This window comes from Lepidochelys kempii, chromosome 8, assembly GCF_965140265.1.
Source record: "Lepidochelys kempii isolate rLepKem1 chromosome 8, rLepKem1.hap2, whole genome shotgun sequence".
Taxonomy (NCBI): domain Eukaryota; kingdom Metazoa; phylum Chordata; order Testudines; family Cheloniidae; genus Lepidochelys; species Lepidochelys kempii.
Window position 1 is genome coordinate 46158382 of NC_133263.1, and position 16171 is coordinate 46174552.

At 42.1% G+C, this 16171-nt stretch overlaps 1 protein-coding gene across 7 annotated transcripts in view; it reads right to left on the reverse strand.

The window, feature by feature from the left end:
• Positions 1-15784, reverse strand: part of DNM3 (dynamin 3) — a 298280-nt gene extending 282496 nt beyond the window's left edge. For all 7 annotated transcript variants that reach the window (XM_073356327.1, XM_073356323.1, XM_073356326.1 and 4 more), the window contains exon 1: positions 15569-15784. In XM_073356327.1, the coding sequence (XP_073212428.1) occupies positions 15569-15714 (146 nt within the window). In that variant the 5' untranslated portion in view covers positions 15715-15784. The remainder of the gene's footprint in view (positions 1-15568) is intronic.
• Positions 15785-16171: the final 387 nt, after the last annotated feature.

Below are 16171 nucleotides of genomic sequence, written 5' to 3' on the forward strand. Positions count from 1 at the left end.
AGGTAGGAGATGTGAGACAAGTCCAAAAACAGCTTGCTATTGAGCTTAAATGGAGAGGATAAAGAATCCTAATTATCACAATTAGGTGCCTTCCTAATGATCCTATTTAATTCTATGGTCATTGAGGGAGGAGCAAAAGTTAAGGTCCTATACATTCAGGAAGGTGGAGATGCTTTACAGAAGCACGCTTAGAAACCCCTGTGGTCATACTTCTCTCCTGATCTCTGGGATGGCAGAGGCTGGCAGAAGTGTCCCCCAGAAACCAAGTATCTTCAGAAAAGTCATGCCTGCTCCATAGACTGGCCAACAATCACTACTTCTCCCCTTAAGGGCTTGTACTAGAGCTGCTAAGAAATTAATGCCAAAAGTTACTGCACTCTCAGTGGTGGAGTTTTCCAACAGTCAAGGACAAGTGGAGAAAACAATTACTTGGAGAGGGGGCTTGGGGGGGAAGCCCTGAAGAGAAACCTGGGGAAAAAAATGAAACACACACACTATTGTTAGTACCACCATGCTAATTCTGTCAACACTACCTTATCAGTTACATTTCTGCACAAATAAAGAGATCGCATTCAAGCATGCACTAAAGCCTGGAAAACATAAGAAAAAACAACTTTCCAGTATGAAAGATCTTATGTTAAAAGTTCACTGACTTAACATAAGTGAAAGCTTTCAAAAGAGTCTAGATAATGTTTAGAGGGCTGTAGAGAGAGGCTATCCCATGACAGTGATGACAACATGCCAGCCGAAAGCATAGAGATAAAGAGGTGAGATGAAACACTGCTCTGTTCATGCTGATTCTACTTCAGCTGTGCCTTTATTTGCTGCACTAACCAATCAGGATGCTGCCGGTAGGGCCCAGTAAGCAAACTATTGTACGCACCATACAGCCCTTCTCTGTGGCAGGCATCCAGAACATTACAGCATCGTATCAAATCTGCAAAACTACTCCTTTTTCTTGTAAGACAAAGTAAAATTTTCTGTTATCTACTGCCCAGATGGTGTCCTCCACTAATTTCAAGGGGGGTAGGGGGGGAAGAGAATCAGAAAGACTTAAAATGTCTATGTTAAAGAGTAAAATATGTGTCTTCATGCCAATAATGTATTTTGTTCTAACACCGAAACGTTCACTCACATGAGAGGGCTAATTTGCACAGGGTGTTAGTGCGTAGAGGTATGGCATTAAAAAAAATTTATATATACACACACACACACACACACGCAGTGAGATTTTGCATCTCCCTACAAGTATGGGGAGATCAAAAATTCCTGTGTCACCTAACATCACATCAGTATTCTGTACAGAAGTTGCCATTATCATCCACTCTTTATTTGAATGTTTATTTTAGTGAAGGTCTGAGTAGGAAATTATTTCATTCAAAAGTCAGATTTATACATAATTTACTGAATTTCCTATTTGCAATAATTACATGAAAAATAATGTGGGCACACAACCTCCTACAGATGTGGTGATGATATCAATTTCATAAGCTGAACCACCATGTCATGAATGGCTATTACTCATTTCACCTTTGATCACTTTATATGTACCCTGGCAACAAGCCCACCTCCACCAGGACTAATTCTAACATCTCAAATCTCAGTGGCACCAACAAAACCTCTGACAAAAATATATCCTTCTTTTGCTCCAAATATGAACCTTCCCAAAAATGTACACTGGTTTGAGACCCAGATCAGCCAATACAGAATTTTTAATTAGTGATATGGTGGAAGGTCTGATATTTCATTTTCTGTCAGGAGCAGAAATGGGACCTTTTTGTCATTAAAATATCATGAAGGCTTTTGCTTCTGCCTCTGGTAGATCACGAGATGTCAGACCATAAAATTGCCACACTTTTCTATGGAAAAGCTATTTCAGGTCATTTTGAGAGGCTGGAATATTATTGGTTCTAATTTCTCTCTCCTTCTAAAACCCATACAATAGGAATTGCAGTACTAAGGCAGCCTAGCTTTTAGGAGGTTGGATCAATAAAAGCAAGGTGGTTTTAAACCAAAAAGTTTTGTTTCTCATACTAGACATTCACATCTCATTTATCCTGCACATTCCAGCAGCTGCAAAGAACACTGATGTACTGCATGCATGAACCTCAGAATATTACTGAGGCTGATGACACACAAGCTGACAACACACAAGATTAGTGCAAGCTCAAGAGATGTGTAACATTCAAAATTAAGTTAAATTTCTATCTTCCCGCAACCCGAAGACTGAATTACTACCATGGCATAACATTAATGTAGGGTAGGTCTGGTCAAGCCATACCAATGGTTGCCTACTATGAGAAACAACAGTTACCAGCAAGGGAATTAATTTCTCTCTCTCACGTGTGTCATCCATGGCTTTGGCCATAATTGCCAGAACATCACATACAATAGGGTCAGAATATGAACAATCAGTAACAACATAAGGGTGAAGTGGAACATTACACCAAAATCCTTGAAAGAAAATGTTCTTTATTCTCACTAAAAAATAACTGGACACAAACTGAAAGATATGGGCAAGTGGTCCTTCAGTCTAAAGAAGGCCAGGCATACCGAAAAGGAAAAAAAAGAAAAAACATACTCTAGGATTATGCTGATTCCAGTCCCATAAATCCCTCTCCCCAGAGTCAAGGCAAACAAGTCCCAAACTCCCTCGCCTCAGGGTTAACCAAACAGAAGTCCTTTGTTCTCTCCTTTATTCAAGGAGAAAAAAACCCAACAAATCCCAAACATCCTTTTCTCAGCACTTACATGCCCCCACCCCGGCAAACATTTGTTTTCGAATGATTTCCTCTACAGACCAGCTTCCCTCAGAATGACTCTTAGGTTCTCCGGCCACTCCTGGTGCTTAACTTCCTCCTTCTACTCCTTTTATATTTTCCAAGCTAGTTTCCAGGAAAACTAATGAGATTGAGCTGCTGCTAGTCCCAGTCCATTAACCCTTGCCTACCATCATAGAATCCTAATAGCCTAGAATTCTGGGGCTTCATGAACCAAGTCCCACATAGGTAGTATAGCCTATTGCTGTCCAAAACCTGTACTTGGTAGGAAAGGGCACTTCTTTTGTAATGGTTAGTGAAAGAATTAATAGATGACCATGTAGCAACTCTGCAGATGTCATCAGACAAGGATGCCACAGTGCCCCTTATGGAGTGTGTAACAAATTTTCTTTGGTGGATCCAGTTTGGCTGCTGAACAGGTCTGGAATATAGCTCTTTTAATCCACCCTGATACAGAGGTTTAAAATGCCTTACAACTTTTCTTGTGACTGCTACAAAGCATTACGCATTTGCCACTGTTTAATTCATTAAAAACAGAACTTAATACCTATTGCACTTTTAAAAATATCCCAAATACTAGAAATTACTGTGTTAAAAATCTGTTTGATAAACAGCAAACAAATCAAACCTTAAGATAGTTTTAAAATGTAAATTGTATCTTTGTTGATATTCAAAGTGATATTCAGAGTGAAATTCTGGCTGTAGTGAAGTGAATGGTGAAACTCCCATAGAATTCAATCAAATTTCTCCCTTAATTTTGTGGAAGAAAATCTATTTACATATTAGTGTGCAAAAATATTACGCTAAATGTACAATTAATACAAAGCAAAGTTCTCAAATTATAAAATCCCGGCATTGATGCTAGAAGTGCTAGGTTTAAGAGTGCTTCAAAACTCCCCTGTATCTACAGCTATGATTCATAGATTCCAAGACCAGAAGGAACAACTGTGACCTGTGTGTCCTCTTGTATGAATAACACAAGTCACAGAACTTCCCCCCAAAAAATTCCTAGAGCAGATCTGTTAGAAAAAACATCTAATCTTGATTTCAAAATTGCCACTGATGGAGAATCCACCACGACCCTCAGTAAATTGTTCCAGTGGTTAATTAGCCTCACTGTTTAAGATTCAGGACTTGTTTCCAGTCTGAATTTGTTTAGCTTCAACTTCCAGCCATGGGACTGTGTTCCACCTTTCTCTGCTAGATTGAAGAGATTATTAAATATTTGTTCCTTGAGTAGATACTTACAGACTGGAATCAAGTCATCCCTTAATCTCCTTTGTTAAACTAAATGGATTGAGCCCTATGAGGGCTCAAAAAAGAACTAGAGAAATTCACGGAGGATAGGTCCATCAATGGCTATTAGCCAGGATGGGCAGGGATGGTGTCCCTAGCCTCTGTTTGCCAGAAGCTGGGAATGGGTGATAAGGGATGGATCACTTGATGATTGCCTGTTCTGTTCATTACCTCTGGGGCACCTGGCATTGGCCACTGTCAGAAGACAGGCTACTGGGAAAGATGGACCTTTGGTCTAACCCAAGATGGCTTTTTTAATATTCTTACGAGTCTATCCTTTAATCATTCTTCTGGCTCTTCTCAGAACCTCTCCAATTTATCAACATCCTTCTTTAATTGTGGGCACCAGAACTGGATACACTATTCCAGCAGTGGTCACACCAGTGCCAAATACAGAGGTAAAATAAGCTCTCTACTCCTACTCAAGATTCCCCTGTTTAGGCATCCCAGGATCACATTAGCTCTTTTGCCACATCGTCACACGGGTAGCTCATATTCAGCTGACTATCCACCATGACCCCCAAATCTTTTTCAGAGTCCCCCATCCTCTAGAGCATGGCCTGCATTCCTTGTTCCTAGATGGATACATTTACATATAGCCATATTAAAATGCATATTGTTTGCTTGTGCCCAGCTTACCAAGCAATCCAGATCACTCTATTATTGACCTGTCCTCTTCATTATTTCAGATCCCCTAATGTGTGCGTCATCTGTAGACTTTATCAATAATTATTTTATGTTTTCTTCCAGGTCATTAATAAAAATATTAAATAGCATAGGGCCAAGAACCGATCCCTGCAGAACCCAACTGGAACCACAACCACTCAATGACGATTCCCCATTTACAATTACATTTTGAGACCTATCTGCTAGCCAGCTTTTAAGCTATTTAATGTGTGCCATGTGTGCCATAATTTTATACCCTTCTAGTATTTTAATCAAAATGTTGTGCAGTACCAAGTCAAACACCTTACAGAAGTCTAAGTATACTAAGACAACACCATTACCTTTATCAGCCAACCTTGTAATCTCATCAAAAAAAAGTTATCAAATTAGTTTGACAGGATTTATTTTCAATAAACCCATACTGATTTGCATTAATTACAGTACCCTACTTTAAATTTTTGTTATTCGAATCCCATATCAGCTGCTCCATTATCTTGCCCAGAATCAACGTCAGGCTGACAGGCCTATAATTACCTCAGTCATCCCGTTTACCCTTTTTAAATATTGGCATACTATTACCTTTCTTTTCCAGTCTTCTTGAACTTCCACACTGTTCCAAGACTTATTGAAAATCAACTTTAATGATCAAGTGAGCTCCTCAGCCAGCTCTTTTAAAACTCTTGGATGCAAGCTATCTGGGCCTGCTCACATAAAAATGTTGACCTTCAGTAGCTTCTATTTAACATCTTCCAGAGATAATAATGGAGTGGAAAGAGTGTTATCATTCCCATATGATGAGACTATATCATCAATCTTCTCTCACATCCCCAAGGCCATCACAGACAGTCTGGCAGTACATCAAAGCCTGGCACATAAATAAATGGGATCTCTAATCAAATAATGCTGCCTTGTTCATTTCAGTGCAACTCATTAAAAAATATGATACAAGGTCACAGTTAAACTAATAATCTTTTCCCATTATAAACGTATTTACACTACATACTGAGACATGCAGCTCCAAAGGATTGCTAGTAGTCCTTACAGCACCATCAAGCTACCAAACGAAGTGAGTCCATACAATGATATTTATTGTTTGTATTGAGGTAGCATGTAGGAACCCCAGTGATAGACTAGGACCCCACTATGTTATACCAAACACAGAACAAAGAGACTTGTCCCTGACTCAAAGAGTTTACAATGTAGTTAAATAGTCTGTGATTACATCAGTAAACACTAAAAATGTAACCAGTTGGATAAATTATTGTTTATTACAGTGGTCCCCAAACTTTTCACCTCACGTCCCCCTTTACCCCATCCACACACACACCCGCCCTCAGATCCAGGGCCGGGAGAAGGGACGAGGCTTCGGAGGGAAGGATGTGGACAAGGGTAAGGGGGCTGAGGCTGGGGCCAGGGCCACAGCTGGGGCCAGGGCTAGGGCTAGGGCTGGCAGGCGGGGCGCGGCCAGGAGCAGAGCTAGGTGGCACTCCCTCCCCGCCTCTGTGGGGGCTGGCCTGGGCCTAAGCCACACACCCTGAATGTTCCTCTGTGCCACCCAGGGGGTGCACCCAACAGTTTGGGAACCTCTGGCTTATTGGTCAAGGTGTATTAATACAAATATGATGAACCATGACGAGGAGTTATCAAGAGAAGACACCTGCAAATACCTGTATTAGTACAGAGAAACAACGTCACTGCTGAAACACAAAATGGAGACATACACGCTAAAATGTATTGATGCAACATGACTCATACATAATGTCATTACCAAAACATGCTTTGGGTTATATTTGTAGCTAATATACTCTGATCTTATGATCATGCACTCACGCTTCTCTGTGTCAAAATTAGAAAGGAAAAGGAAACTATTGCTTTATGCCTTTAGCTACTGTCTTTTATGTTTACATTCCTTGGTCTTGCAAGTAACGCTGATTGTCATATTAAACATCTTGTCCATTGTTTATTTGTTTTTGTATTTTGTATCTGAAAAAGAAGAGAAATGTAAAAGATCAAAGGATGCTTAAGACTGTATAACTAAACAATCGGAATCATGTGACTGTATAGCTATGTAATTTGTCTACATGATACTATTACTCAGATACAATACAATCAAGCCTTCCACCCTGCTGAAGCAGTGTGAATCAAATGCAGAGATGTCAAGGGCCAGATTAGTGGTGAGAGCGGCAGAGAGAATAGACTGGAACCAAAAAGCATGTGGGAGAGGGTAGAAAAAAAAAAAAAAGCAGTATATGGTCATGTACTTGATCAAATGCAGTGTGTTCTCTAGAGCACCGAATCTGCAGGACACGTTCGTGCAGCCTAATGGCTAACTGCTTTGAAATTAGTTCTATGGCAAAGCACATGATGATTTCTACTGTGGGGATTTGCAGAGGCAATGTTATGAAAGGATAGGCATGACACTGCAGGAAGATAATCCAGTATATATTAAAAACCCAAGGAAGCGTTTGGATTGACATTCTTTAAGGATGCCAAAAGCTAGGTTCTTGTGTAAAAACACCTCGTTCATCAAGTAATAGGGGCTTTTAGATCTGCATAACATAACTAAGTTATTTGTCTTATACGGCTTATTCATCACAATGCGTATCATTTAAGGAGAGAGACTCTATCAGTCTAGATAACTCCTTGTTCAAGTGTATTTTTAGACTTGCTCACCAATGGGTCCTTTTACCACTGCTCATGTGGCAGCTGTAAACACTAATGTAAATGAAAGATGACATTCCTGCATATGAACTTATTTTATAATACTGTTAAATTCTTATACTCCATCTTCCATCTCAGGACTTCACACAGGCGCTATCAAGGTTAACGTTTGAAGCAAGCACCCTTGTATGCATTTTACAGATATGGAAACAGAAACAGAGCGGTTAAGTAACTTGTTCAAGCTGCACAATGAGTCAGTGGCAGAGATGGGAATAGAGTCCCCAAGTCCTGGCTACCTCTATCCTGTTGTAACCATTACACACTTCCTCTCTGTATTTACAGTAGAATAGCCAAGTAGCAGTATTACAAATATCTTTCCTTTAAACGCTCTTCTAGGATTTCTGCTCTGTTTGACCTATTAATAGGGCTATCACATGTTTCAGAAGTTAACGGGAGCAAAATCCTTCAGAGCGTGCCTGTTAGAGAGAACAAAAGAAAAGGACACTGGTAACCTGTTTACTCCCTCTCAGCCACGCCCCAAGTTTAGGACACAATCCTAAGAGGCAGTGAGGACTACATTTTTAAAGTATTTAGGTGTCTCAAGATGCAGATAGGCGCTTCCAAACAACCTCACTAGGCTCCTCCCTCCCACTGGATTTCAAATGGGACATTGAAATCAATAGGCTGTAGGCACCTAGGTGCTTTAGAGAATCTCACTAAGTGCTTATATACCTTTAAAAATCTGGCCACAGGTTCCTCCTGTGAAATAAGTGTTCTCAATTCAAGGGCAACAAAGATCTCAGCATTGTGCTAGATTGGACTGCTAACAAACACCTCTTACATGTTTTAAAGGTTATTTAGGTCCTGAACAGACCCAAAATATTAAGTTCATGGTTACTATAAAGTCATCAATATATCCTAGTCCTATACAGGATAGGAAAGTTACATGAAGAGTATCCTCTATATAACCATTACATAGAAGTGTTCTTTGATTATTCTGAACTGTTGACAATCCAACTGAGCAAGGATCAAACTCTCATGATTCACATCTGGGCTCAAGTCAGATAACATGACACTGTCTGCCTTACAACTAATCATCTGAAAGCTATTTTTTGTAAAGAGAAGGCCTATGAAAATGTTTACATACCATCTGCTAATACATTTTGACTTGACATCCCTACAAACTGCTTAAATACTGGATTAAGAGCCTCAGGTACCAGACTACATGTCCGAGAGCTCACTCTACTGTTCATTATCAAACACAGGTTTCCTTAAAAAAAGGTAAGCATTCTAACAATTAAAGAGTATCTGCCAAAAATAAGGAGGAGGTTGCTTAAACTGAAAATTCTAAGGAAAAAACCTTGCCCTCTACATGAAGAGTATCAATTTGTTCACTTGTTGTCGAATGTATTATAGTGAAGTACACATTTATTTGTGTTTACACATTGCACCTAGCAATAATTCTCTAAGCTTGTATGCATGAATAGCAGTTCAAAATCCACATCTATCAAGTTCATATTTAAGGGTGGCGTAGGGGGAAAGTAATCCATATCACGTATACACATTTAGAGTTTGTAGAACAGTTATAAATATGATATGTTGGAAGGATATTAAAGAGGGAACTAGACAATGGCACATGACCTCTATTCGGTGGAATATATATTTAAATACCCAGAAACAATGCAGTACACCAGAATATTCTGATTAATGGAGTAACCACAAGCAGTACAATGTTTTAATTAAACTGACGGAAAGAAGGGAAATTACATGTTTGAAGAAGAGGATTTCCACTTTCATTCGATCCTTGAGATTAAAAAATACACACACACCCCTGTATTTTAGTTTGAATCTACTGTTGCTTTTCTCTGGTCTGAAAAGCTGGAGAAAAAGCTACCAATTTTCTAGGAGATTCCTCGCTGGTTAATCCTATGACAGTACAATTTATTATTACAGTTAAAATCATTGTAGCCATTGTACTCTATGCCTCCCTAGAATGCACAAACTCCATTAAACAGGTGTTTTCTCTGCAAATATCAAATGCTTAGCTTCGACAGTCAGCTGAACTCTCTTCTTTTTCCCCCTCACAACTTGATATAGACTTTTAGCATTAGCAATTACCACGGCAAGGTAAAAGAATTACATATGCACATGAGGAAATGCTGTCATTTGGGAAACATGCACAGGTACATGTTTCAAAGAGGGACCAAAAACTAGAATAAAAACAACACATACTGCTGCTAAAGAATAAGTACGGGTGAAGAAATGGTCAAGAAATAATGGTAGATTCTAAGAAGGCAGCAAAATCATATTACAGAACAGAACCTCAGGCTTTGAAAATTAAAGTGCACAGTCTGCTGTGTATGTTTGACTGTGAATGACGTGATTATAATCAAAAGTCTACATACATCCCGTATAAAGCAATTACTTTGCCACATGCCAATTACATTAAGCAAAGTAGAAAATAGAGAGTTTTCATTTTTGAAATCTAATTATTAATATTTAAATATTCATAAAAGTCAGAAAATAAGGTTATTCCACTTAGGACTGAATAAAGAGCCTCTGAAAAGAGCACAATAAGCATAGGGGAGCTGCCATCTTAAAAATTCACTCTGCTGAATGGATTCTCCTCTGGACAAGTCTCTGCTGTGCTTTTCCCAACTTCTGAAAGCCATTCACATTATGTACAATTTACAAGTTTGCTTCCTGCCCTCCTGCCATTATTTTTCTTTTATATTATTACTCATTAGCTTCCAGGGAAAATTTTCAAAAAGCACAAATGGGGTACAGACCTTGATCAGGCACCTACTAAAGTCAATGGTACAGAACCAGGCACAGATCCTCAAAGGTACTTGGGCCCCTAACTTCCATTGATTTAAACAGCAGTTAAGCCCCTAATGCTTTTGAGGATCTGAGCCTAGGTGCCCAATTCTCATTGACTTGCAATGGCAATCAGGTACCTAACTTTTCTTTATGCCTTTGACTTTCTCTCCTGCTGGCTCCCACACTGCTAGACTCCTTGGTTATTAGTTTGTGCACATTTACTTTTACTACAATTATCCACCAAGGCTGGGGGAGGGGACACAGAATGGAAGAATGTGTGTTGTTCTTACAGTCTGCGTTCCTCAGACAGTGGTAGACAATACTGTTTCCTCCAAATGTGTACCACAAATGCTCCCCTGGGGGAAGGACTCGCCAGAAGGGCGCAGACAACCTCTCATTTGTTCTCCAGAGTCTTAAGAGAGTCTCTAGATGTTACACTGTCAAAGAAAACCTTCAAAATATGCCCCAAATGTAACCAAATCAGAAATCTCTGCCTAAGTTTGCACTGACTCCAAAATACCGGCTCTGAACTGTGAACATTATGCGTTTCAATGGGTGCTAACTCAGCTATCAGTGATGATGCTGTTGAAATTGCATGAACTTGCAATAGTGCATTTAAAGTAAGTAACACAAATTTCGCCCTGCTACAGGAGTCTCATTACGACAAGAATTTCTGGCCATTGCTCAGTTTTGTGAAAGCAAAATAATAATACCTATCTCAAAGTCCTTTGCAAAGGAAGCAAGTATTATTTACTCCCATTTTACTGATGGGGAAACAAAGGCACAGCACGGTGACAATACCCAGCTGGATGTGGCAGAGCAGGGATAGACAACCTGGGTTCTATCAGTCCCAGTCTAGTGCTCTATCCACCAGTCCACACTGCTCCCCAGGGCTGTCCTTATCCCTATGCAAAGTATGCAGCTGCGTAGGGCACCAGGAAATTTGGAATGCCCTGCGCAGCTGCATGCTGCTCCAGCCTCTGCCCCTCCTCTACCCTAGGGCCCCTGCCCCTGCTCCACCCCAGCCCTGCCCCCACTCCACCCATTCCCCAAAGCCCCCGCCCCATTCCGCTCCACCTCTTCCCGCCCCTGAGGAGTGCTGCAGAGCCAGGCCTGTGCTCCCCGGTGGCAGGAAGTGCAGTGACCCGGCCCCAGCCACATCACCGGTGAGTGCTGGGGAGGGGTGGTTCCCTCCTACCCCCCAAGCCAACTGCCTCCCCCACCCCCCCCGAGGCCTGGGGCTCCACACACACCTCGCGGGGGGACTACATAGGGCCCCAGAATGGCTAGGGACAGCCCTGCTGCCCCCTTCACATAATTCCAAAGTTTGTAGTTTGTAACTGCAAGTTCAGAGACCAGACTTCCACTGACTGCCATTAGTACTTCTGTGCCCTCCACAACCTCCACTATTAAACAAACTTCATACTGCTACCTTAGAGGACAAAACCAATGTGCATCATTCACCCATTGCACAGACAAGATAACTGAGAACTTGTACAAAATCACTTCACTCAGAGCTGGAAACAGAACCCAAGTCTTAGAGTCAAGCCTCAGACATTCTCCCATACAGCCTTTCAGAAGGGCTACTGCAAACTAGATGCTGCTGTACTCCACACTAACACAGTGTGCCTACACCTAGCAGTCAGGTCACAGAGATTCACAACTCATAGTGCTTTCACACTAGAAAATCTGATTACTCAAGTAGTAGAGAGAGGCTCATGCTTTTACATCCAGCGATCCAGCTTCCACAGACAACCCCAACAGGGACATTGTCACAGTAGTTATGCTGTCTGTAACCAATAGTCCCCAATCTACTCCCAGTGCTAAAATGAGAAACCAAGAATCCTGATGCCCAGCATTCCACTACTGCCTCACAAACACTTGTGAAATCCACTGACAACATGCGTCACATCTCCATGCATGGTCTGGTCCACACAGGATAACATACTTTCCCACCACAGGTAATGCTATAGCTGAAGTGGAGTGATCTGTACTGTGGTTATGAAGACTGTGGGTTCAAAAACTGCTGATGAAAAAAGAATACATATATGTGTAAGTGAGTGTAAGGACCGTGGACTGATTTTATATTGCAAAACATGGTATTTGATGTGGATTTGAATGCTCTGTTATTACCTGTTTTACAGTTACATTTTCACTATCTGTATTTGGTTTAGTGACAACTTTCCCTTGGATACAACAAGGTAAAGCACACTCAGCATGCGTGAGACTGACAGCAATGTATGAGAGATTTTGCATATGTCCGAGTAGGATGTCATGCCTGTGTAAACTCCAAAAAGGTAAGAACTTGATTTAATAAGGTTATTGTTTCCAAAAATTTAGCTTCACTCTCATCAGTATTTATAGGGACAGCAATGCCCTGAGGCATCCCAGTGCATAGGTGCTGGAACTAGTGGTGCTAGGGTTGCAGCCTCACCCTCTGGCTTGAAGTGGTTTCCATCATATACGGGGTTTACAGTTTGGTTCAGTGGCTCTCAGCACCCCCACTATACAAACTGTTCCAGTACCCCTGTCCCAGTGAGTTGTAAAGCCTGTCACTGGTAGGTCACCAGTGTAAATCCAGCCCAGCTCAGCAGGGATTAAAAGGTTGTAGCCATCACAACTATATGAGATGAGTCTGACAAGTCCATGTTGCAGTTCCCACATCATGGACTCACCACTTTACTTTGCACTAGATGGTAGTCTCTTACCACTAGTATCAGAGGGGTAACCATGTTAGTCTGCATCCACAAAAACGACAAGGAGTCTAGTGGCACCTTAAATACTAACATTTATTAGGGCATAAAGCTTTTGTGAGTAAAAAACCCACTTCTTTAAGGTGCCACCAGACTCCTTGTTGTTTTTGTCTCTTACCACATTTTGTAAAGAGCCTAGAACTATGGGTCCTCAGGATCCTCACTGCAGGAGCTCTCACTAGAAGATCAAAATGATCTTCTTTACTATAAGCGTGAAAGTGGGCAACACTGCAATTGTCAAAAACACTGCAGGTGGGCAGGGGGAGTGCAAAAATGATAAATCAGTCCAAAAACATGATTTAAACTCTTGGTTGGTGGTTTTTTGTTTTGTTTTTTAAACTCACATTTTCGGGGCCAATCCCAGGATTTTTGAACTTTTGGGACTGGCAGTTCTGTCAATACCAGCTGGCTATTTCATTGCTTATCAAAGCACGTGAGAAAGGAGAAGTATTGTATTATAAATATCTACACACCAACAGTTTCCAAAGGAGGGAGCACTATGTGGAAGACATGCACATCTTAATTTAGGGTAAGTGCTCCCACACATGGTGAGGTTATACTGAGCAGCACATTGGTTTGTTCCCCCCCCCCTTAAGTGGATCTCTGCTTTCAAAAGGTTAGAAAATGCTGATATATTACACCAGTATTTAACACCACATTTGGTTCTGTACATGCACTATGAATTGTACAAGCGTTTATACATATGCCGGTATACCACCTTTGGCAAAAATTTGAAGAAAAAAAATGAAAAAATCTAAAAGACTGAATTCTGAATACTGTAGCATAAAGTTCCTACTGTATGTCCTGCCAAGTAATGCCTACTACAATGGCAATGAGTGAGACCAAAACACAGCCACAAAGGCTACAACACTGCATACAACAATAATAGTTGACAATAGTTATATATATATATATATAATAGTTGACAATAGTTATATCAGTTTTAAGCCAAACCCATTGATCAGCAAAAACTAGAATCCCATGTGGTATTTATAGTTGTTTCTTCAACATTTATATTTTCCCAGAAAAATCACTATTAAGTATCCAAGCATAATAAGATTTTAACTGATGTTATCCAAGTTATACTAATTTTTTTCTACATCACAGAAACAAATGAGCTCTTCATAAATATTCTGAGACCGAACAGTTTTCGGTTAAAGGCCAATAAACCTTATGACAGGTTTCAGAGTAGCAGCCATGTTAGTCTGTATCCGCAAAAAGAAAAGGAGTACTTGTGGCACCTTACAACAATAAATTTGTTAGTCTCTAATGTGCCACAAGTACTCTTTTTCTTTTTGCGAATAAACTTTATGTCCTCCTTAAAAAATAAAAAAAGCTCTATTCCCCTAATCATTTTACATTCCCTTGATTAGTTCTGCAGCACTGGAAGTTGTGAAATATGCCAATGGCGACTAGCTCCTGCATAACCTTTGTGCCCAGTAGCAATCGCATCAGGAACCTTGTCTATTTCTCAGAGGGAAGTACAGATTGAGCTCAACACAACACCGTCCTCTTGGATCTCTAGCACAGATAAACTGCACAAGAAAGGTAAATGATAGCCCATTCCCATACGTGATCTGTGAAGTCAGTTGTATGATTTTAATGCTACAGATCTTTCAGCCAAGAGAAAGATTTGGACAAACATACACTCCCCCAAAACATGCACAACATGGATTTCTCCAATATATACACATCAGTATTTACAGACACAAAACCTTTGTTTCTGACACCTGCGAGGAAATTTGTGGCTCTCGTTGGATGGGATTCACTAGAGACTACAACATGTTTCTTCTCTTTATTAAACCCCCCACCCCCGTCGGTTTTGTAAGGGTTGCTTAAGAAAGCATTTAACCTGAAATAAATGACATGGGTGGGTGCTGTTTTCTGGAGTGACTTAGCATCCCTGGCTGGCTGGCAGCAGCCTCTGCAGGCTGTGAGCAAACCTTCGTTAACTGGAAGATATCAAAATCCCCCAGCCATCCCTCCCTGCACTATTCCCTCGTAATTCAACCTTGTACAATTCTACCAGCAACCCATCTGGGGCAAGTCACCTCTCCCTGGCCCTTCGGTTCTCACAGCAAGGAAGGACAAGTGGATTTTCATAACGACTTTGCAAAGAGCTATAAATGTTACGGCCTCCGCTGATTTACCTGCCCCCAGAGCTTTTGCTGACTCAAGCATTAACTGTAAAGGGCACCCCGTGGGGAGGGGGAATTTCAGGGAGGCAATTCGCGGGGGGAAGCTGTGGGTTTGGGGGATGTTAGCAGGGTGAGTGGTTTCAGAGAAGGGATTTGGAGGAGCCCCGGGATTTGGGGCTGTAGATCCGAGGGGGTGGGAGAGGGGTAATTCCCAAGAGGTAGCTCAGGGAAGGCTGAGGGCCAGGGGATAACAGGAGGAAGCGGTAGCTTTCGGGGGGCGAGAGGGGCCGGGGGAGGCTGCGGGTTCGGCGGGGGGCGCGAGGGTGATAAAGGGGGCCGGGGCCGTTAGAGGGGGCCGGGAGGCGTGATAACCGGGGCGGGGGGGCGCGATGGGCTCGGCAGCCGGCTCCGCCTGAGCTCGCCCCGGCCCGCCGGGCTCCCCGCCGCCCCTCACCTGGAGACGAAGTTCTCCAGCACCGAGCTCTTGCCGGCGCTTTGCCCGCCCACCACGGCGATCTGCGGCAGCTCCAACAGGCAGCTCTGCCCCAGCGCCGCGAAGGCGTCCTGCAGCCGGTTCACCAGCTCGATGAGCCCCTCCATCCCGCCGCCGCCGAGGACAGGTAACGGACCAGGCTGAGCGGCGCGCGCATGCCCAGTGCCCAGCGCGCCCGGGGGCGGTGCCGCCCAGCCAGGCCACGCCCACTGCGCCGGCAGGACACGCCCCCTCCACGCGCCCGCGCGCACACGACACTTCACATAGATGGGGGCGGGGGGGTTAAAAGCTAAATCATGAGATTATTTTTTACCCGCTCCGTTGTGTTCACCTTTTGCTGTCTGCAGATGTTAGGGACACAGAGGTCACGTTTTCAAGCTTTTCTCCATACCTCTAGGGCCTCAAAACTTTTGTTTTTAAAATGAGGGCCAAGAGCAGGGGGTCAAACAAACAAACAAACGTTGCAACCAGCTTCTGTTCTAAACCCCTTCTTTCTATCCTACCTCTGACTGTGGGTTGGAGAAAGCACGACTTACCTAAAAGGACAGTAAGGCATTTCTAATG